Consider the following 20,720-nt stretch of genomic DNA (forward strand, 5'->3'; position numbering starts at 1 on the left):
CCTTGTGAGCTGGCCTTGTGCCAAGGAAGGCAAGTCTAGCAAACGAAGCCCGCCAGAGAGTGAGAGAAGCGCCCTCCATCCAACCGACTACGGAGCATGGACTCTGGAGCGAGCAGGAGGGGGGACATGGCATGACATGACATGTTTGCTCGGCAAGCTGAGAAACGAACAATAGCCCTCGGAAAACGTTTCCAACATCCAACACGGCCCCGGCTTGGATCAAACCACGATGGTAAGACTGCAAGAAGACGATTGAGAAAGGATGCCAGAGTTTTGGCGCCGATAAGTCGCGACTTTCCCCGGAAAACATTCATTGCCTAGTCCCGGCTTCCCCCTTTCCCTTTGCCTGGCCTGCCATCCATCGTCGGTCGTCGCCTTGGGCTGTTTTCCCAAGTGGAACGTGGCTTTTTTCTCGGTGTGCTAGCGCAAGACAGGTCTGGTCTGCCTGCCCGTTCCGGTTCCCGATTTGTCTCTGCCGACCTTTCTTTTCTTGTCTCTCTCTTTCTTTCTCTCTCTCTCTCTGTACTTTTTTCGTCTTCTTTTTTTTTTTTCCCCAGTCGAACCTTTTCCAGGATATTCTGCATGTGTATTATTTCTTTCCTGAAAAAATTTAAAAGAAAAAAAAAAATTACAAAATTCAACAGGCAAGATGCACAAGAAGCAGGACATCACACCAGCCGGGCCAAAACCGCTTGCTGCTACGTACATATGTACAAGATAGTTTCACGTCGGGAGGTTGCGTCACATGGCCCCACCACGCACTCCACATTTGCCTTCCAGGTAGCGGCCATCGCACGGCTTGTTCCGTCGACTCGTGAAAAGCATTCGGCGACGACGGTCGTGCGGGCGGGCCAGGCCATCGCTTACCAATCGCCCGGTCATGACGGACTGGCGTGTAGATGGGCAATTGGGGGGGGGGGGGGGAGACTGAGGGTATGTGATGAGAAATACTAGGTAGATGAGGATGAGATTGAAGATGGAAATGGAAATGGAGATGGAGATGGAATCCAAATGGAGATGAGACGGCAAATGAGAAACGAGTACTTTGAGAGAAACAAGAGCAGCCGCGTGAGAGACGCTTCGTGGCGGCAGCGGCAGCGGGCGTGCATAAAGACTATTTTCCAAACCATCTATACGTTCCAGCTTGAAGCCGCGGCTGTAGCGTCATGCGCTGCACAACAAACAGAGAGATGGGGAGCCCAAAAAGAATAAAGAAGAAGAATTAGTGAAAAAGGGAAAAAAGAAAAAAAAAAAGACAAAACGTAAAGAATCGAAGGAAGCAAGGAACAGAGGAGGGAAACACGAAAAAAAAAAAACAAAAAAAAAAAAAAAGACACCGTCGTGGGCGCTTGGAAATCAAGTCGAGGAAATTATCCCGCTTGCCTGCCTGCCTGCCTGCCTGCCTGCCTGCCTGCCTCCCTTGGGATTGGTGCTGGGCATCAATCAATCAATACGTCGCCTGCTCCATCTGCCATGCCGCCGTCTTCGCTCGCTCCCTCACGTCCAGATCCCTGTCCTGGTGCCTCAGCGTGTCCATCTTGGCGTGGAATCCCAGCTTCTTCAGCTCGTGGGCTCGCTGCGAGCAGGCCTGCGCCTCGCTCTCGTCCTCCTGCCACGTCAGGTTGATGACCAGGTGGCACAGCGACGCTCGCACGCTCCGGTCCTTGCTGCCGGCCTGCTGCGCCAGAAGCTTCAGCAGCTCCGTCTGGGCCATGACCAGCTGCCGGTGGCGCGGCACGCTGGCGGCCATGTGCACCAGGATGCAAATCACGGCCACCATGATCTTGGCCTGCGGGTGCATCACCCTCGTCTCCCTCCCCAGCGCCCCGTCTCGCCACTGCACCTTTGACCGTAGCTTCGAGGCCAGCATGTCGAACAAGCGATCCTCGCCCAGCTCGCTAAGCAGGCAGTCAATCATCTCGGTCGTCTCGCACGCATCCTCCGACGACACGCCCGACTGGGGCCGCCCGATAAAGTTCCGGATGAAATCCAGCCCTTGTTCCTGGATGGCCACGTCGTCGCTTCGGGCTTTCCGCGCCGGGTTCAGTTCGGCTTCTCGTACCGACATCAGCCGATCCTCTGCCTGCCGCAGCCTTGACGAGCGAGAAGCGTCCAGCTCTTCCACCACCCCGTTGCTTCCGCAAAACCACCGAACAGGCTCGTCCCACGGCCGCATGTCCATGTCTTGGTCAAAATCATCGCCGTACGATCCCTTGGCAGGCACGGCAAAGACCGAGGCCTCCTGGCTGTCGTCGCAGATGAGCTGCACCAGCCATCCCGGCTCCAGCTGATCGAGACATGCCTTCTTCAGGTCAGGTCCAACGGCATCGACAAAGTGTTTCAGCGCCCAGAGGGCGTTCAGCCGCAGCGCGGCATTGTCCGAATGAGCATGCTCACAAAGGATTTTCATCACGCCCTTTTCAGTAAGAAGCTGCCCAGAGTATGTCAGTTGGGGCAGGAAAACCAAAAGATGATGGAATACAGAGGGAGGGGTTGAAAAGGAGGGAAGAGGCGGACAATGATCCGGGGCAAAACCCCCTCCCTCCCTTGACAACTTGACTTACCTCACGAACTGGGCTCACTTCGACAACCAGGTTGATGACAGTCGCAGTGGCAGCGATTTGCACATTGACCTCGGCATGCTTCAGAAACCGGAAAATCGGCATGTCTACTGCGTGATCCACCAGGGCGGTTCGCAGTATGCTCACAGATCGAGCCAGGGTCCGCACAACGTGGCAGCCAGCTATGATGACCGACAAAGGATTTGTGCCGTAGGCTGGACACGGCCCACTCTGCGCCGGCTCGTTGGCTGGCTTCTTATCCTTTGCTGACCTCGGCTTTCGGGGATGCTCGCAGAGAGACTCGACTACGTACGGTACCAAGTCTTCGGAGACGAGGGCCTTTCTGTAATCCTCCTTGCCCGCCGACAATGCACCAATGGCTTTCAAGGTTGACTCTCGCAGGATAATCCTGTGGGCCAGCAGAGGGTTCCGCCCGCCATCCCCAAGACGGGCCATGGGCGATGTGCTTTCAACGTCCATTCCTGTATCGGGGCTTGCAGACCAAAACGTTGGCTGGCCGCCATCCGCTACTGGCTTGTATGATCGCTTGAGGAGTTTGGTAAGGATCTTGACGCCGTCACAATCAAACGCGGCTTTCTGGAGATACTCGCTGTCGGATATCAGCCTGGCCAGTATAGCCGGTCCCTTTTCCAGAATTTGAAGCCGCCGTGTGTCGGATGGCTCGACTGATTCGAGGCCGTCTCTGTCGTTTTTGGCAATCATGCCAACGATGACTGGTACCACAAGTAAGCCGATGGTTGTTTCTCTCACGCCCTTCCGTCCCAGTCCGGCCTTGAATAAGGCAGCCAGGACGGCCGCCGCCATCAGCCGATCGTAGTCGCTCAGCGAGCGTGTCAAATGTATTAGCCACGGAATGAGTGGGCTTTCCACGTCCTCGTTGGACGCATCGGGCGCATTAACCGCCGAGTGAAACAGAGGAGTGTCCCAAACTGCAGACGTACCGAACTTGCTAAGCGACGTTCTGCTGCAAGTCCGGGAGTCGGATCGGTCAGGCGTGGGGAACAAAGAATGTGCGCACGATTGGGCTTTGGAGCGTGCGGCCGGCAGAGATGGTAGGATGAAATCCATGGCTGTGACCCCTTGGTTTTCGTCTGTTTCCTTGTACGGCTCAAACTTTACGCTCGGAAAGATGGCAAGCAGTGCCGGAGAGTAAATCAATCTATTCGCTCGGTATTTGGAATCACCCATGATGCAGCTAATCGCTTCGAGAATTGGCCCTATCCTTGCCCCTGGCGAAGCAGGCTCGGGAAACAGGTCGCTCAGGCCATCATTGTACGCCAGTTCCTCGGCTTTGGGTACGACAAGACCGTCCGCGACGGCAAACCTAGCCAGTTGGGCCGCCAAGGAGTCCAAGACGCCTCCGTTTACAAGCGCATTCTGATGTTGGTCTTCCCGACACAAGAGACATATCAGGGTCGACGCAAGAGTAATCTGGCATTGGTACATGTAGTTCGACGATGTCATTGAGAGCATCATGTTGAGAGATTCTATGTTTGGAGGAGAAAAGACATTGCTGGCCAAGTAATGCATGTCGATTGGTGTGGGCGGAAGCGCCAGAGAAGCAGCTGTAGAAATATCAACCAACGCTCTGAGCGAGGCCACCACGATCTGAGGAGGTTTCGAAGAAGGCGAAAGGTTCGTCAAGATAGCCGGCACGACACGGGCAGCATGAAGAGGGTTGAGGAACGCCGGCCCGCCTACATAGAACGTGTCAGAAAAGATGCAGCAAGGCATTGGTCATATCATTGGGGGGGAGGGAGGGGGAGAGAGAGAAAGAGAGAGAGAGAGAGAAAGAGAGAGAGAGAGAAAGTAGTGATTGGAGGCTACGCGGAGCCAACTGAACGGCAAATGACAGGCTGATCGTACCATTGGCGAAACTCGCAACCAGTTGGAGGGCTTGTAGCCTCACGTATTCCTCGTCGGACAGCGGCCGCGTTAGAAGATGAGCGTTGGCATCTTTCCCGTTGAGCTTCGACGGTGATCGGTTGGTCACCAGAGTCCTGACTATGGGCTCTAGTACGCCAAGACCAATCCACGCTTCCTTCTTCTGCACATGGCCAACGATATCATTCTTCAAAGCCTGCAGGGCCAGAGCCTGTTCGGGTAGTGCCTTGGCATTTCGGAGTTGCGTCAAGATGGAGGAGTTCTGAGGTCGAGCCATGGGGCTGCTTCAAGACGAGAACCGCCGCAATGGACTTTTGCTCTTATTCTGAGGCCTGTCGGCGCCTCAACATTACGGACCGTTGCAGCTCGGAAATTGTCGAGGTTGAGGCGTCACGCTTTCCAACGCCAGCGCGGGCGGATACGCTCTGGGCAGCCTAACTTGTGCGGAATTAAGAATGCTCACCCCTGGGACCCGATGCGAGAGGGGTTTCTGAACAGACAAAGCCGTGATGAATGATGGGCTTAATCAGGATGTCGGGTCTGCTTGACATGTCCATGAGACAGACCAGCGCTGTCAACGGTTTGGCGACCTTTGGGCAGGTGGCACGTGCGTTTCGTTATCTTATCAGCCAGCACTCAGCACCCACATTGACGGGGGGGTGGTGGTTGACTCCACGAGGACCAGGAGCCTCGTGCACGGCTAAACTACCTTGGTACCTAAGGTACCTACCCACACCTTAGGTACCTTAGGTACCTCCTACGAAGTATTCCACTTGAGAAGGTTCGCCCTGGCCCACTCGAGGCGAGGCATTCATGTAGGGATGAAAACATGGACCACCAGCAAACGGATTGGCGATGCCTCCTATGCATCCGAGCGTAGTGGCAAGCAAACTGATGCCAGCCATTGTTGCCATCACCGCCATCAATTTTCCCAGGCCATGGAGAGCTTTTCAGAAATGAGGTTCGGTCTTCCCAAAGGCAGTGGAGAGAGATGTAACTGATGACCCGCTTGATTGATTCCCATAGCTCTTATTGACGTTGCATATACCTATATTAACTCGAAGGGATACCATCGACTACGGACAGTATATAGGTTTTCCTCCCGGCACTCGGGTTTCCTATATAGGTAGATTAGACATAGAGGTACTAGCACTAGGCTAGATGGGGACCCATCCCCCCCTACCTGCTAGCTTAGCTAGAGTAATACATATATATACCTATAATTAAGGTACCTACCTAGGTACGGAACCTAACCTATGTACCAGGTTCCTACCTCTGTAAACGATGACCAGAAGGTCCCGCACAGAAGTCAATCTCCATGTCTCCACCGAACAAGACGCTGAGCCCCGCCTGGTAGACCGTGGCAAGTTTCGTTTCGACCAGACGGATTGACATGTTTTGATCTTTGGGTAGCGACTTGCCATGACGGCGTTGAGAATATAAATTGCACTTGAGCCGGATCAATCACGTTGACTGATTCGGGACAGGAGGTAGGTACGGTAGGTACCTGACAGCCCGTAGTAGTAGCACTAACCCTACAGGACGTTAGCAGGTGCTGCCCCGCCCTTGAAAAGTTCGCGCGGCGGACATTGGCAATTGACATGGAACCAATCACATCCCGTCCAGTCCCCAGCAGCCGCCACACTCCCAGTGTTGCCTCGTCTTGCCAGCGACATTCAGGCGAGGTGTTGTCGTCTTCTTCTTCTTCTTCTTCTTCTTCTTCTTCTTCTTCTTCGGTCACAGATGTGGTGTAAGAAGCACAGACAAGGGACAAGACATCATCGACTTGCACAATCAAGGACCTTTGACAATATCAGTATTTCCCGGGGAGAAATCCGCTGCTCGTTCAATGAATCACCCTTGCCGCCCTGCTCCCGCCGCTGGTGCTGTTGTCGATCCGTAACGTGGACACGGTCGAGGGTGTCTGCTTGGTGCTGCGCAACAGCAGCGCTCTTTCCGTCTTCTTCGTCGTCCGTTGCGAACGATGCGCCATCCATCATCATGTTGGAGACGTCTCCCGTTCTTGCCGGCTCTGCGAATGGATCGCCCAGCAGCTTTCGCAACACCCACGCGGCATCCCGGTCCGCCCCCCAGCTCTCCGAATGCCACCACCAACCGTCAGCAGCATCATCAGCAGCAGCAGCATCGGCAACGTCAGCGGCAGCGTCAGCAAAGGCGGCAAAGGCAGCCGAGGCAGCCGAGGCAACACACCCTCGCGCCTCGCCGTCTGCCGCTTCAACAGATACCGCCTGCAACACCCCCCAGCGCCCCCATCGCGCAAAGCCTCACAACGCCTCGACCAATGCCGCTCGGCAGCACGGCGTTGCAGCAACTCGGCTAAACACGTCTGGGACCTCTCCATCGCCTCGCCCGCACCACGTCTCAACTCAACGTCCTCCAGTAGCCTCACCCTCCACCAATGGCACCTCGCCAACGCAACCGCCATCGACGACTTCACCGCATGGGGAAGCGCACAAAGTGCTGTCGCCAAACAAGCGCAGAGTCTGCTCGGGCGAGAGGAACGACCCGTTAACGCGTCGGGGAGGCGAAGCACGTGGGATGCCCACTTCACCACCCGCCTCCACCGCACCAAAGCGACCCAGGAAGGATCAAGAGCCGCCAAAGATTCTGCCGCAGCAGTATGAACTTTGTGCAGTGGAGGATGTCGTCGAACTCATCGCTCACATGTTGGCCGAGCTGATCGCTACGAATGACGCCATCAGAATATCTAGCGGTGGATTAACGCGATTCCATTCCAGGTGAGCAATACCCGAGTAGCAGGAAGAATGCCAACTATCAGAGTATGCCCTGTTTCCACCCCTTTCTAAACCGAGGCTCCAGAACCGCACCTGGAATCTCCGTGCAGGATTATTTGCACCGCTTGGCTAGGCACGCCACGCTTACACCACCGTTACTTCTTGCCATGGTCTACTACATTGACCGTCTATGCGCCCTGTATCCCGAGTTCACCATCAACACTCTGACTGTTCATCGATTCCTAATCACGGCCGCTACCGTCGCAGCCAAAGGTCTATCCGATTCATTCTGGAATAACACCACCTATGCAAGAGTTGGTGGTGTTCGAGTTGCCGAGCTGAAATTACTGGAGCTGGAGTTTCTCTATCGAGTGGACTGGAAGATTGTACCGAATCCAGAGGTGCTCGTTGCCTACTATCGAGGGTTGGTGGAACGAACCTCACAGTATGCACTCGAACCCGAAGGTTCGTCGGATGAAACTTTGGAAGATGATGGAGACGAAGTTGCCGATGATGCCGACGATGACGACATACTGCAGCAGCAGAAACATTGACGACCAAAGAGACGTATGAGTTTGGGAAAGCGAGACAACGATTGACGAGAACTTGCAATATTCATATATATGTATATATACACACACACATTTCATGTTTTTCTTTTCTTTTTCTTTCTTCTTTTTTTTTTCTTCACTTGTCCCTTTGCAGTGCTTTACATCTTGTCTTCTAAAGTGGGATTTGCATGGGATTTTGACATTAAAGGCATGCATTCAGTACATTTGGTGGCACTGACTCTTTATCTTTGGCGTCGGGTTGGTTACGCATGAGTGTTGACAACAGCTCAACTTGGGCTTTTTCGCTACGCATTCGTGTTTTTCACATGTCGCAAGCCAGCCAAGAGAACTGAGAAGGAGACACGTAGGTATATGTGCGACTTTACGGCGACTTTGATGTTTCCAAAGAAACCCAGCATGGGGTGTATTTGCGCCTGACTCCCTTTGTCTTTCAAGGTGACGGCTTGTCTGGCGTTGCTCACAAGTTCTTTCATACTACAGTATCGATACGTCTAATCAAGACCCCACCATCACCAAGAAGTGCACGTGCACGTTCACGTGCACTTGCAGCTCGAGCTTTGGCGCCAAGTTCGCCGACCGGCTCAAGTTGCATCACCACAAGTCAGAGCTTACGAGCGTGCCATTTCAGAAGGACACGGCGCTACCTCCTCCTCCACGATGCGCGCCGCCGCTCTCCTCTCGGTCCTAGGTGCCGCTCTCACCGTCCACGCCGCGCCGCAATCTGTCGAGATCTTCGTCCAGCCCATCTCCTCCTCCTCTTCGTCCTCCCACCCGCCCCTCCCCCTCGCCGGGATAATCTACGATCTGGCCGCATTGGCATCCTCATCCGTCGTCTCGTACGACGCCCCTGAAATTCCCGATTCATCTGACCTCATCCGCGTCGGCGTCTACGACTTGAAAACCAAGTCCTGGGCATCGGGAACAACGGTCGCGTCAACGGAGAACTTTGCCAAGGGGTACTCGCCTGTAATCGTGGTGAATGTGGACAGCAAGGGTGACGTTCTCAGTGCGTCGATCAAAGGCGTGCGGATCGATGCCGGCCACACGAGAGATTTTGGTCCAAAAGTGGTTGTTTTGACAGAGGGACAAGGCGCTCAGCCAATATTGAATAAGCCGGTTGTGTTGGCGGAGGGGAAAAAGGCTGTGGAGGAGGAGGAGAAGACGTTTTTGCAAAAGTAAGTCTTGTCTTTCTGATAACGGGATGGCCATGATTGACATGGGCGGCGAGTGTGATGTTGAGGGGGCTACGACGAGGAGCTTGTGCTAACTTGTGATAGATACTGGTGGATGATTGGCATTGCCGTGTTCATTGCGCTTAGTGGTGGTGGTGGTGTAGAACAAGGAAAATAGCAGCAGCATAGCGCGAGAGAGACTCTCTGGCTGGAACTTGGCATCCCTACATGCGTGTTTCCTTCCGCAGTCCCCTGACGTTGCCCTGAAACGAAAATGCAATGTTTGGGTGTTTCTCGACTATTGGCTGATCGATGGCGACATGAACAGTCTTGAAGCCCGTCTTCTCCTGTAAAACGACAGAAACCAGAAGCAAGGGCAGGACGGTCTTTGAAGGGTCACTGCATGGTCATGAGTCATGACTTGTCGTCTCGGTCTCCCGTCTCATTCTCCTTAAACTTTCAAATGCCTTTGGTGAGAAGCAAGCGTGTGATGGTCATGTCATGCCTGTTCCTCGGGTTCGATTCGCAGGCACAGGAAAGTTGAATTCCCATAGAATCTGGAAAGTCATACTCGGAACACAAGCAGCTTATTTTCATTTCGGTTTCCGACACGCATGCAGACATGGTTCATCTGCGGGCGTACCTGGGCATGTTAGCTGACGAGTTACATCCCGACGCAACCATCGTGGCAGGAAACTTGGGAGAGGGAAAAATCCGTCTGGTGGTTTGAACATTGTCAGATGGTCTGATGCCCCCGGCGGCTCACGTGATGGGTCCCAGTTGCTCGTGACGCCGCTAGCCCAATATCGACTAGCGCCGTTGCCAAGCTCAAGGCCCAGTTGCTGTTGCTCAATCTCATTGTCAACGAGGGCTGGCGAGCGAACTGGTTGGTTTAAAAACGGACTGCGGGCGCCGTGCAGCACATCCATCTCATGCCAGCAAACGCGCCTTCACCCGACATCACTCTTTTCCCCACCAATTGACAATTGACTCTGTCTGGCCGCCCCAGTGACTTTGGGAAAACAGCCCTCCTCCCTTACTGAGAAGCTTGAATCAAGATGGCTGAGAACGGCGCTTCGGTCCCCGCCCACTCCTCCTCCGAGGAAACTGGCTTTGCTGAAAGCAAAGGCAAGGGCAAGGGCAAGGCTGCTGAGCCAGCTTCTCACCGCGAGGATGCTGCCATGGATGAAGATGGGGAGGACGATGTTGTTGACGAAGACGAAGACGATGATGATGACGAAGACGATGAAGACGATGTAATGTCATGCACTCAAAGTGAACTGTCGTCACTGCCTGCTTTTCCCGGCGACTAACACATGGTGTTTTTGCAGAATGCCCAGGCCGGTAGTAAGCATCGCGGCTACCTGATAGGACCATGCTCATTCTGCATCCCTTGACTGACTTGAGAAACCGCAGTTGACGAGGAGGACGGTCTGGAAGAGATTGACCTGGACAACATTGTCGACGGGGGTCGTCGCACGCGTGGCACCACCATCGACTTCGCCAAGGCAGCTGAGAGTCTCCCGGCTGACGAGGACGACGAAGACGACGAAGACTTTGAGCCCCCTTCCGAGGATGCGGAGATGGCTGATTAGGCTTGGTGTCTGAGTTTCGGCGAACTGGGGGCTGTGAGCTATGTGTTTTTTTTTTTTTTTTCTTTTCCTTTTTATGTTTTGGGAGGGGAGAGAGGGGAAGAGGGGGGGTTGGAGAGCTGATAAAACGCGACGCTCCCTCTTCAGCTGTGGGGTCTTGTTAGAGAGGGGAAAAAGGACGGAAAAAAAAAAAACGAAAACGGCACCGATTGGCACGGGTCTCAGGACTCAAGAGCTCGAGGGAGTTGAAACCGCCTGCCGCGGCTTTTCCACTAGCGATGCTTCAGCTTTTGGCCGGATGGGCCGGCCTCGGGTTTGCGCGCTGGCTGTGGCGTTGCCTTGTGTGTATATGCATAGTCATGGACCAGAAGACAGATGGCTGGCCCTCTTGTCCGTATTGGCAAATTGCACTCTCCGCCGGGATCTGCAACTGCTCGGAATGGGAGCCAGGCGAGATCGTCTCGGGCGTGCGTGATGTGATGGTGGTTGTCATCAGCCCATTGGAATTTGTCGTGCCAGCAGATAAGATGATGGTGCTTTGCAAGTAGTGCATCCCACGGACTGATTCTACAGGAAATAGATCAAAGAGTCGTCTTCGGTTTTTTTTTCATTTTTATTTTTATTTTTATTTTTATTTTTATTTTTTTTTTAAAGCTACCGAGAACCAGTGCGTGTTGTTGCGCGGAAAACGATGCGTGCTACGTCATACGAGTTCAAGCTACAGTACCTAATAGGTGCCCCCTCCCTAGAGGTGGAAGTGAATTGCTCATCAACGTAGCACCGGCCAGCGGCAACAGCATCAGCGGGATGAACGCTGGCGGCATCGTCACCGGTGGAATCAGCGAGAGCCGTTGAGAAAAAAAAAAAATCCAACCCGCGCGATATTGCCCAAGATGACGAAACAACAGTGTCAAACGGCTGCAACTGATGTCAAGACTGTACATTTTGAAGGCTTCCTCTTCCACCCATCCCGTTCAGCAACAACCCCCGAATGGGTGGCTTGTGATGCCAGTTCAGGTATAACAATAATCAGATGAATAGAGAGAAGAAGCACCACTTGCGCGCGGCCGTGCCCGCGAGTCGCCAACCCAACGGAAAACTATTCGTAGCCATCGCTCAACTTGTTCATAGCTCCAAGCTTCATAGTAACTGGCCGCCCTTGCGGATCATTCAAGGGGACCTGGATAGTACAGGGCACAGTATCAGGAGCCCTGGTGCAGTAGTCATTGTAAAAGAACTGGAAAAACTGGCAAGGCTGGAAAGACCAGTCGCAGACCTTGTAAGTCCCGAGGCACTTGAGATGCGGCTCTATGCGGCACACGCCCTGGACTATAAAATAGAAGGTAAGGGTTTTGATATAGCATCCGTACCCAGCTGGGCACACCATAGTATCAGGCGCATCGGGAGAAGATGAGCTGACGACCTTGCCAGGCACGGTATAAGGGCTGTATGCTACCTGGGCCTTCTTCGTTCCAGAATCAAACGTAGCCTTGATGAGCCAGCCTGGATTCGGAGAGACGGAAACAGATGTCGAGCTATAGGTTTCGACAATTCTTTCTGAAGCATGTTGATTCAAGATTTCATTGTTATAATGGGACATATAGTGGATATCGACTGAATTAATAGAATTGAGCGCGGTGCGATTCCATTGGTGGAATTCGTCACAGCGCCATTCCGAGCAGAAGGTGAAATCGTTGCTCGTTGCTTGATATTCTGTCCAGGGCGGGTTTTGCGCATCCAGAGAGATTGACTGTCGCAGTTGCGCGATGAAGGCGGTGACGTCTTGGCCAGAAGGCACATTCTGACCCGCTGCACGCGGTGACGCCCTCATGGCAGAGCCTTGAATACATGCCGCCAGGGACAGCAGGGAGAGGGGGAGAAACATGGTTGCAGCTAGTTTCTGGCGAAGCGAGGATGGTTCGAGAGGCCAGCTCTCAGGATACCGGTAGGAGGACACATGGGGTATTTGTTCTGTTTGCCCACCACCTGCTGTATCCAAGCTCGCTCTTTGGATCGTGATGGCCAAGGGTCGAGTGAGCCGAGCTGCTGCCAATGGACTCGAGTCATGGCAAAGGAGGTGCTTCAGCCTCTTTGCGAAACGTTGCTTCTTCTTGTTCTTGTTCTTGTTCTTCCCCTGCTCTTGTTTTCCAGAAAACTAGAGAAACCTTCTCCCTGCCCCGCTCTCTCTGTCTTTTTTTTTTTCTTTTCTTTTTTTTTCGTTTCAGCCAGAGTATATTTCATGTGGCGCGAGGCTGCTCTGGGAATAAGACCGTCGGCATCACCATCATCATCCGTCAAGATCAGCAGCGAGTAGTCGGAAATACCGCCGGTGAAAGTACGACCCGCCGGTGGTCGGCTATCGGCTGAATCGTAACGACACCGCTGATCCGTGTCGTTGCTTACGTATGCTCATTGCTGCGGAAGAAGGAAAGTCATCCTTATTGCTGCGGAAGAAGCAAAGGCGTCTGACAAAGCGCAAACTCTAAGTCGCCTCATGCCAACATTTGAAGCGAAACTTTATTTCCGTGGCCGAAAGAGTCAGGTTATTTCCGTGGCCGACTAGCCGAGCCCTATGCCAACCCGAAGTGGATACTTGGCCCTTCGACTACGGACTACTCCGTACAGAAACAGCATCTGCGAGGCAAATAACAGTTCGCTGCGGAATCGTTGCCGCGATATCTGTCCGACTCGTAACCTGAAGGTCGACCCTAGCTACTCCGTACGCCGCTCAGTTTCACCCCGTTCCCGGTCGGTCCTACATTAGTGTACCAAGTGCGTACTCCGTAGTGTTGTACCAACCAAAGTGCAGAGAACCCAAGCCAATCCCCTCAGTGGCGTTCCCCAGCCCTGTTGAAGCTGCTGGGGGCCAAGAACAGGGCAGGGCCCGCAAAGTTCGAGACTACCAGATGTCAACCGACCAGATTATAAGTACTATTTCATATATAATTCTATGTAAGGCGACTTTCCCACTTTTTACTAAGTCTCTAGGTACCTACCTAGGAGGTAGGTACTAGAGGTAGAGAAAGTACCTCGAGATAATTTCTGTATAACGTGACTTCTTTTACTATTTTACTAGGTACCCCTGCCGACCTTAGGTAAGGTACCTAAGGTATCTAGGAACCTAGTAGAAAAAGAAGAGTACTTTTATATATATCTTTAAGTATAAAGTGACCTGCGCCGCTTATCTCCAATGAACCAATTATGTTAATGATATAGCCAGTTATTATGGGGGGGTCGGATGAAAAGGAGGGAGCATAGCAAAGTTCCCATATCGGCAACCAGCCCCAGCCATCAATTTTTGCTTTTTTACCGTACTGAGTACTCCGTACACGGCACACCCGTGCTTCTGTACTCCGTACTCCGTTAGGTACCTCGCAAAGAACGAACCGGCCCCCATTTTGATGAATACCTTGCTTAGGTAAGCAAGCACATCTCTCGTTTCCAACAACGTGACTTCTCCTCCAACCCACCATCGCTTCTATTTCGCCTTTGACGTGACGCCTCCCCGTACCACCAAGAGAGACTACGACGGTCTCGAGCATGTCGCAAAGGTAAGTCGTGAGAAGCGGCGGATCGCCGTCCCCTTTCATTCTCGAGGTCGAGGCAGGACCCGCCGGAGCCGAGGTCAAACCTGGGACAAAGCACCCAACGGAGCAGACTCGGCCTTTGGGCTCATCTCAGCTGACAGTTCCGCGTCTTGCTCAACATCAGGTTCAGCGCCTCATCGCTACACCAGCGCGACTCTCGCTCCGCCCTCTTCGACGGCTACCCCGGCGAAAGCACCCCGCAACGAGGTCCCAGCCCGAGCGTCAACGCCAACGCCAACGGCGGATACGGCTATGGATATGCCGCCAACGGCGGCTACGGCGTCGAGCGACACTCGTACCGGAGCGCGACGCCCAACAAGAAGGGCCAATATAGCGATGCGGTGCTGAATGAGCTGGAGAGCCAAAACGATGCCCAAGTTGCAGGGATTCTGGGCAAGGTCAGGACGTTGAAAGATGTAGGCGAATTCCCTCCAGGTCCCCCTTTCTGCATCTTCCCCCCCCTTCTTTCATCTTTCCCCCCCTCCCTTTTCATTTTCTTTTCTTCATTTCTTCTCTTTGCAAAAAAAAAAAAAAAATGGAAAGGTATCTTGAGGGAACGATGATGAAGCAAAAAAAGGGGGCTGCAGTTCAATAACATGTGGAAGCTCATGTCATAATTACAGATGACTGTTGCCATCGGCGACGAAATCCGCGACTCATCCGCGCTAGCCGAAAAGATGAACGACTCATTCGACTCGACAAGGCTGCGGCTCAGGGGCACCATGAACCGCATGCTACTCATGGCTGAGCGCACAGGCGTTGGCTGGAAAGTTTGGTTGCTCTTTTTTGCTGCCGTTGGGATGCTGTTCTTCTACGTGTGGCTTTTTTAAATAAAAGCAAATGGAAAAAGACACAAAAACACGTGGGACAATCGCTGTCCAGGTTGTAAGAAAAGTACACGCGACTCTTACAACGAGGTGGCCATAAACGGGTTGTCACCAACAAGTTTGACGTGTTTCAAAAAAAGATGTTGCATTCGCGGCTGGCGTTCTGGGCTGGAGTTGTTAGCACATGGTGATTTGGTACTTTTTTTTTCATTCAAATCAATTCGAGGGCTGTGTTCCAATGTTGAAGCGACCCGGGTGTAGAGCAGTTTTGCTTAATATTTATGAATGTCCAGATCCAATTCTTTTAGTCTTTTTCATTTTTCCTTTTCTCCCTTTCTCCTTTTCCCCTTCTTTCCCTTTTTTTCCCCGGTGGTGGGGAATATGGACTGATCTTTGTAGGCAGTTTAGGTTAAAGTGACAGCTTGGTCGTAGATGCATTTCAGTGTCAATAAAGCAACACGACGCTGCATAAGCCAGCAACTTTGCACAGCCATGACCATGTCATAGCCAGATTCACTTGGCCAAGGTTTAGGCAAGGTTTCTCGTGTCGGCCTGGCTTTACCTTGCTGTTTCCTGTTCTCGCAGGTGAGGCAACCGCCCCATGTGCTGTCGGACCAGCCATGCAAGGACAAGTCATGCAAATGATCTAATCTCTTCGTCTCGATTCGTGGGTAACGTTATGTACACGCAGCGGGGAATCATGGTCATGCCCCTGGCTTCATCGTGCCTTCCTCTGCGCAGGACTACTGTCCATAAAGCTGCTCTCATCATGACTCAGCAGGGTGCTCAGGTCCAGACTGTCCCTCGGACCCGACACTCTTCTCACGCGCAGGATAGGACTTTGCGGGGGACCCAGATCCGCTGCTCTGCGGACAAATCCTGCGTCCTGATCGTCATGGCCATCGTCCCCGCCGTCCTGGCTGCTGCTCAGTTCCGCTTCCGAATCGGTATGCTCGTATAATCCACTCTCTGCCTCGGGAACGTCGTCGTCCAGATTGGCATCCATGTCCAGCCCGTTGTCCAAGCCGCCGTGAGCAAAGTCGTCCTCATCGAGCATGTGGCCTTGGTGCTCCTCTTCAATCTCCTCCTCGCCACCGTACATTTCGTCGACGTCGGGGTCTCCTCGGACCAGAGCTTCCCTGAACGCGTCGTCCGTCATCCGCATCCGCGCAGCCATGAGGTCGTTTTGCCGCTCTTGGCGGAGCACCTCGTGGTCGAATTCGGAACCGTCTCCCGGCGAGGCCTGCTCCTCGTCGGCTTCTTCATCGGACCCATCCCCCATGGCGAAAGGGTCGTCGGCATCCGCGTCGGGTATTTCGTCGTCGAGGTCTTGCGCGCCGTCAAGTTGCACGTCGTCCATCATGCCCTCCTCCGGCATGCCTGCTCCTTCTGCCTCGGCTAGTTCTTGGGCGAGCTGCTCCCGTCGGAGAGCCTCCTGGTGCTCTTCTTGCTCGCGCTTTTCCTCCCGCATCTGGTGCAGCGTCTTGGGTATGCCTAGTGGGCGCAGCCAGCTGCTTCCGAAATTCTGAACATTGACCCGGCGCCGATGCATGTATTGCTCGTCAGCCGCGAGCAGAGCGAGGGCGGTCCGCTCCACAACATGGCCGCGGGATCGAGGGTTGCCTGGTCCGTGGTTGTGATTTGAGGGGTCGCCATGATGCGTGTCGTGCGGTTCGTGGGGTTGCGACGTGCTTCTCGATGTCGTGTACCAGAGCGAGTGCGACTTGTTCGCAGGGGAGCTGTTAGTCGAGGTTCTCGGAAGAAGTGTTGATTTCACGTCTGGGCTGGGCTTAACTTACATCCCGGGGGGTAAAATCCGGAAGAGTCGCCAGCATGGCTGCAGGAAAGGGATCAAACACGGCGTTTGACGCGACGCCAAATGTCTAACCAACACCTGGCAGAGTTCTCGGAGCTTCTGGACTAGGGACACGAGTAGGAAGATGCAAAGCTCTGAAATCCTGCGAGGTTGTTGATAAACAGAGATACAGATAAGGTGTCTGTCTGGTTGGCTGCGTCCCGCAAGGCTCAAGCCACCCAGCCGCCCCAGCCGAATCCCAAGCGATCGGAAGGTTGCCTTGTCACATGCTATCACGTGACCATGGGCAGATCAAGCCTTTTACATGCCACTGTTGCATCGTTGCACGTTGCACCGTGACAAGGGCCGTCCAAGTTAACCATCAACCTGGCTACTCCGTACTCCGTACTTCGGTTTAGTACCCCGCTCTCATCACTGTCTGTTCTCAACCAGCTTGCGCCACATCCGGACGGAGGGAGAAGCACTGGCAGTGGGCCCCAACCATCGGCCGATGCGCTGAATATCCCCGCTCCCTCTGTGGGTTTCGACATATTATATATCCCTTTAAAGGTCCTAAGGTGCAGCTTTTGTACTATGTAGACAAGGGTTTAAGCCAATATAAAGCCGTATATTAAAAGGTATATCAGCAGATAAAGAAATAGTGTAGTAGCAAAAGTACCCGTACATCATGACTTACAAGGCGGTTTGGCTCGTCCGCTAGACAAGTTGACGTGTCCGAACATTTTGTTTGGTGGGGACACTGTTCATTGGCAGCGCATCGAGCGGCAGCGGGCAGCCTTTTCTGTTCCTTACCGAGATGTCGAGATGTCGTACGTTAGGCAGGCACGGGCGAAGCCGTCAGGGAGGAGGTACAGGCTGACATTAGACATACCTCATTAGGAGGTCCAGCAGCCCTCTGCCCCGGGGCTGTCGGCCCACCAGCTGCAAGCCTTATTTGCGCATTGACAAACCAAACCAGCTCGACCAAGCTGACAGAAGGCTGGGGCAATCAATAAGGCTTGAAAGGCAACCGCTGATTCGCCACCATTGAAGAGGTAACTTCTTGCAACAACGGAAGTTGCGTGAGGTTGCCTGACGTTCTCGGAGGTTATCAAGCCGTGGAGGGAAGGAGGGAGGGAGAGCGGGGGGTGCTGATTCGTTTGTTGCAACCAGACTTTTGGCAATGTCAACGACAGGCAGCCGATCTCGGCCATCCGTGTCAATCGATCTGATTTATAACTTCCCCTACCTAAAGTTCTCGGTACGTCGTGTCGTGAAGAGGAAGGGTTTTCGTGCAACCATCGAACCGCGGCATGAACCCTGGTTTTCCCACCACTCGAAGCTGGTAGTTTCGACTCTCGACTATTTCGAGCAGCAGTTCGAACGTTGCATGCAGTGCCGGGGGCTCTCCGACTAATCCAGCAAACTGCCTGGTCCACCGTCCACCTACTCCGTACCGCCACATGTAGGAGGTACGTAGTAGGTAGGGAGGTTGCTAACATCTCTCTCGGCGCGGCGAACCCCTTTCCTGCTGGTGCCCTAGCGAACCAAAGCTTATTGCTGGTTGACGTGGCAGCAACTTTCAACCCAGTCCAGTCGTCACGCTGGCTACCTGGGTACGGACGTAGATAAGAGCAGATGTGGCACCCTACAAAAGTATGACTGGCTGGCTGGCTGTCTGTCTTGTGTCCCTCTCGAGCAATAACTCGGTGCTCCGTGCTCCGTCCTCCGTGCTCCGTGCCCTGTGCCCTGTGCCCTGTGCCCTGTGCCCTGTGCCCTGTGCCCTGTGCCCTGTGCCCTGTGCCCTGTGCCCCGTACTCGTACTCGAATGATGTTTGCCTCTGATGGGCAGCAGCAGACCTTTGTCTGTAACCAACCAGACCCTTGCTTGCTTGCCCCGCTGGGGCAATGCACATACACGGCCTTACACGTTCCCCCCCGGGTCCCCCCAAGCGCGTCGTATTGGCCGAAATCATCCCCATGTACTTGTGCGGGCTAGAGCGAGATTAATAATGCACACAAATAATTAAAGGCTGAAACCTGTGATATTTATCCTCGCATTTTGCGCGAGGCCTGAGTACTCCGTACTCACCCGGTGACAACTGCAGGTAGTTTACGGAGCACATTGGGGGGACACGAAGAGACTGGAGCTGATGGAAGCTGCGATGAACCATTACAGAGCAGACCAGCCAGTTGGTACGTCTTGCCCACAATGTGTTTAGCTTGAGCTTATCTAGTTGAGTTGGGGACACCCACCCCGCACCGCATCTCTGACGACATTGTTGCAAGGGGCCCCCTGCCTGCTTGCCCTCGGCCACCAAAAAAAAAAAAAAAAAAAAGCAAAAAAAAAAAGAGGAAAGACAAGGTTCCAGCGCGACATCGGCAGTGCTGGCTGACAAACTCCGGCATGTGATTGGCGCCACAGCTTAGCTTCCGGGACTGGATTTTAATCTGAAGCTCCACACAAGTACGCCTTGGCTGCCATCTTTCGGAGCTCATTGTGGGGAAACTTGTCCCGCATTCGGAGACTCTAGGCCAGGTTTCTCTTACAAGAAAGTTGTAGCAAATCTCATTCTCACCTAAACCACCATGAGCTATCAGGTCCAAGATATCCATCCATATAGATGCGACAAGTTGTGGAGAGCGGCCTGGCGGCTATTTTACTACAAAGGCTGGGAACGTATTTGACAGTAGCGAGAGTGAGTAAGCTGGGGTGGTGATGTCGTTTTTTTGCTCCCGCTCTCGCACCATTCCCCCGCGAAATCCAGAGCGTAGCACAGAGCTTACTACCCGCAATCCGGACCCGATTGGGACCGGACGTCTGTCACTGGCCCTGGCTCCTGTCTCGACGCGACTTTCCTGAAATGAAACAGAAAGCAAACAGACTGCGGAGTACAAGACGAAGTAAAATCCGGAAGCAATCCTTGGCCTGCATCGTTCCGAATAGCAGTGGCACAGGCGGTTAGAAGCCTCAAACAATCTGTGCCGCCGAATGGGTGTGTCGGGTGTGTCGTAGGCGAGCTAAGGGTGTGTGAGCTGGCACGTCGTGACAAGCGGCATCGGAGCTGCAAAGGCAGCAAGACCTGGGGGGTGGGGAGGGAGGAGGGGGGGGGGGGGGGCATCCGGGCCAGCCTAACTCCGCACAGAGAGACCCCTCATAATTCGTCCTTTGACATGTGCTCGCCACGCCGCGGAGACTGCTGGAGGGCCGTGCTGTCCTGGTTCGTCAGGTTTGTTAAGTCGCTGGCTGGAGCCTTTTCCGGTCCGAACGCGCCGCTTCTTCATCACTCACCATGTCGGACCCTCGCCGCATAAGCCAGGGGCCAGCCAGGCCTGGCAATTGACAAGGGCAGGGCCAGCAGCAAGTCCAGGCCGCACAGCTCTATCCAAAGAGATTCACTGGGGCCTGGCTGTATTCTGGACTATGCAGCTCTGATTCTTTTTGCCGAAATTCCCCGGAGCTATTCACCGGCCAGATAACCCAAGAGACGAAACCATAATAATATGTATGTACTCCGTAGACGTACTCCGTAGAGAGAGGCCTTCGTCCGTGGATGGCGCCAGACGGATGCGAGACAACAGCAGACAACATACAGTACACGTAGGTACAGATGTACCCAGCGAGCCCCACCTTGTCGCTCGCAGGCTCAGCTAAACAAGCCCCCGGTAACCCAAATAGCCGCTAGTGGGGGAACAAACATCCTCCTTGGATCCTCTTGTCCTGCCTACCAGGCCGAATGTAGAACTCCGTTGCATGCGCCGAGACTTACTTGGCGTCCCTTGGAACTAACTTTTGGCTGCTTGGTGGAGGTGGAGGGCGACGCCGGAGAAAAATTCCCCATGGCACAGATAAAAGCATGGCCTCTGCCCTTCCCTTCCCCCGTCACCCTTTGCAAAGTTTCCCCCTCTTTGAATTTCTGCTCCTCTTGACGCCGTTTTGAGTGTAGCGAGCT

At 53.7% G+C, this 20,720-nt stretch overlaps 7 protein-coding genes across 7 annotated transcripts; 4 read left to right on the plus strand and 3 right to left on the minus strand.

The window, feature by feature from the left end:
* Positions 1-1,447: 1,447 nt before the first annotated feature.
* UV8b_01330 (uncharacterized protein) lies at positions 1,448-4,743 on the minus strand (the record flags this gene model as incomplete). The annotated part of the gene is made up of 3 exons (XM_043138828.1): positions 1,448-2,431; positions 2,565-4,279; positions 4,449-4,743. 3 exons carry the CDS (start codon positions 4,741-4,743, stop codon positions 1,448-1,450), a joined length of 2,994 nt encoding a protein of 997 aa, XP_042994762.1.
* Positions 4,744-6,467: 1,724 nt separating this feature from the next.
* Positions 6,468-7,776, plus strand: UV8b_01331 (uncharacterized protein; the record flags this gene model as incomplete). The annotated part of the gene is made up of 2 exons (XM_043138829.1): positions 6,468-7,225; positions 7,308-7,776. The coding sequence occupies 2 exons, from the start codon at positions 6,468-6,470 to the stop codon at positions 7,774-7,776; spliced, it is 1,227 nt and encodes a 408-aa protein (XP_042994763.1).
* A 675-nt stretch (positions 7,777-8,451) lies between these two features.
* UV8b_01332 (uncharacterized protein) lies at positions 8,452-9,144 on the plus strand (the record flags this gene model as incomplete). The annotated part of the gene is made up of 2 exons (XM_043138830.1): positions 8,452-8,969; positions 9,072-9,144. The coding sequence occupies 2 exons, from the start codon at positions 8,452-8,454 to the stop codon at positions 9,142-9,144; spliced, it is 591 nt and encodes a 196-aa protein (XP_042994764.1).
* A 46-nt stretch (positions 9,145-9,190) lies between these two features.
* On the minus strand, positions 9,191-9,650 carry UV8b_01333 (uncharacterized protein; the record flags this gene model as incomplete). Its single annotated transcript, XM_043138831.1, has 2 exons — positions 9,191-9,365; positions 9,610-9,650. 2 exons carry the CDS (start codon positions 9,648-9,650, stop codon positions 9,191-9,193), a joined length of 216 nt encoding a protein of 71 aa, XP_042994765.1.
* Positions 9,651-10,024: 374 nt separating this feature from the next.
* UV8b_01334 (uncharacterized protein) lies at positions 10,025-10,561 on the plus strand (the record flags this gene model as incomplete). Its single annotated transcript, XM_043138832.1, has 3 exons — positions 10,025-10,222; positions 10,298-10,313; positions 10,383-10,561. The coding sequence occupies 3 exons, from the start codon at positions 10,025-10,027 to the stop codon at positions 10,559-10,561; spliced, it is 393 nt and encodes a 130-aa protein (XP_042994766.1).
* Positions 10,562-14,098: 3,537 nt separating this feature from the next.
* Positions 14,099-14,975, plus strand: UV8b_01335 (uncharacterized protein; the record flags this gene model as incomplete). The annotated part of the gene is made up of 3 exons (XM_043138833.1): positions 14,099-14,109; positions 14,270-14,561; positions 14,769-14,975. The coding sequence occupies 3 exons, from the start codon at positions 14,099-14,101 to the stop codon at positions 14,973-14,975; spliced, it is 510 nt and encodes a 169-aa protein (XP_042994767.1).
* Positions 14,976-15,690: 715 nt separating this feature from the next.
* UV8b_01336 (uncharacterized protein) lies at positions 15,691-16,807 on the minus strand (the record flags this gene model as incomplete). Its single annotated transcript, XM_043138834.1, has 2 exons — positions 15,691-16,695; positions 16,772-16,807. The coding sequence occupies 2 exons, from the start codon at positions 16,805-16,807 to the stop codon at positions 15,691-15,693; spliced, it is 1,041 nt and encodes a 346-aa protein (XP_042994768.1).
* Positions 16,808-20,720: the final 3,913 nt, after the last annotated feature.

This window comes from Ustilaginoidea virens, chromosome 1 (assembly GCF_000687475.1).
Source record: "Ustilaginoidea virens chromosome 1, complete sequence".
Taxonomy (NCBI): domain Eukaryota; kingdom Fungi; phylum Ascomycota; class Sordariomycetes; order Hypocreales; family Clavicipitaceae; genus Ustilaginoidea; species Ustilaginoidea virens.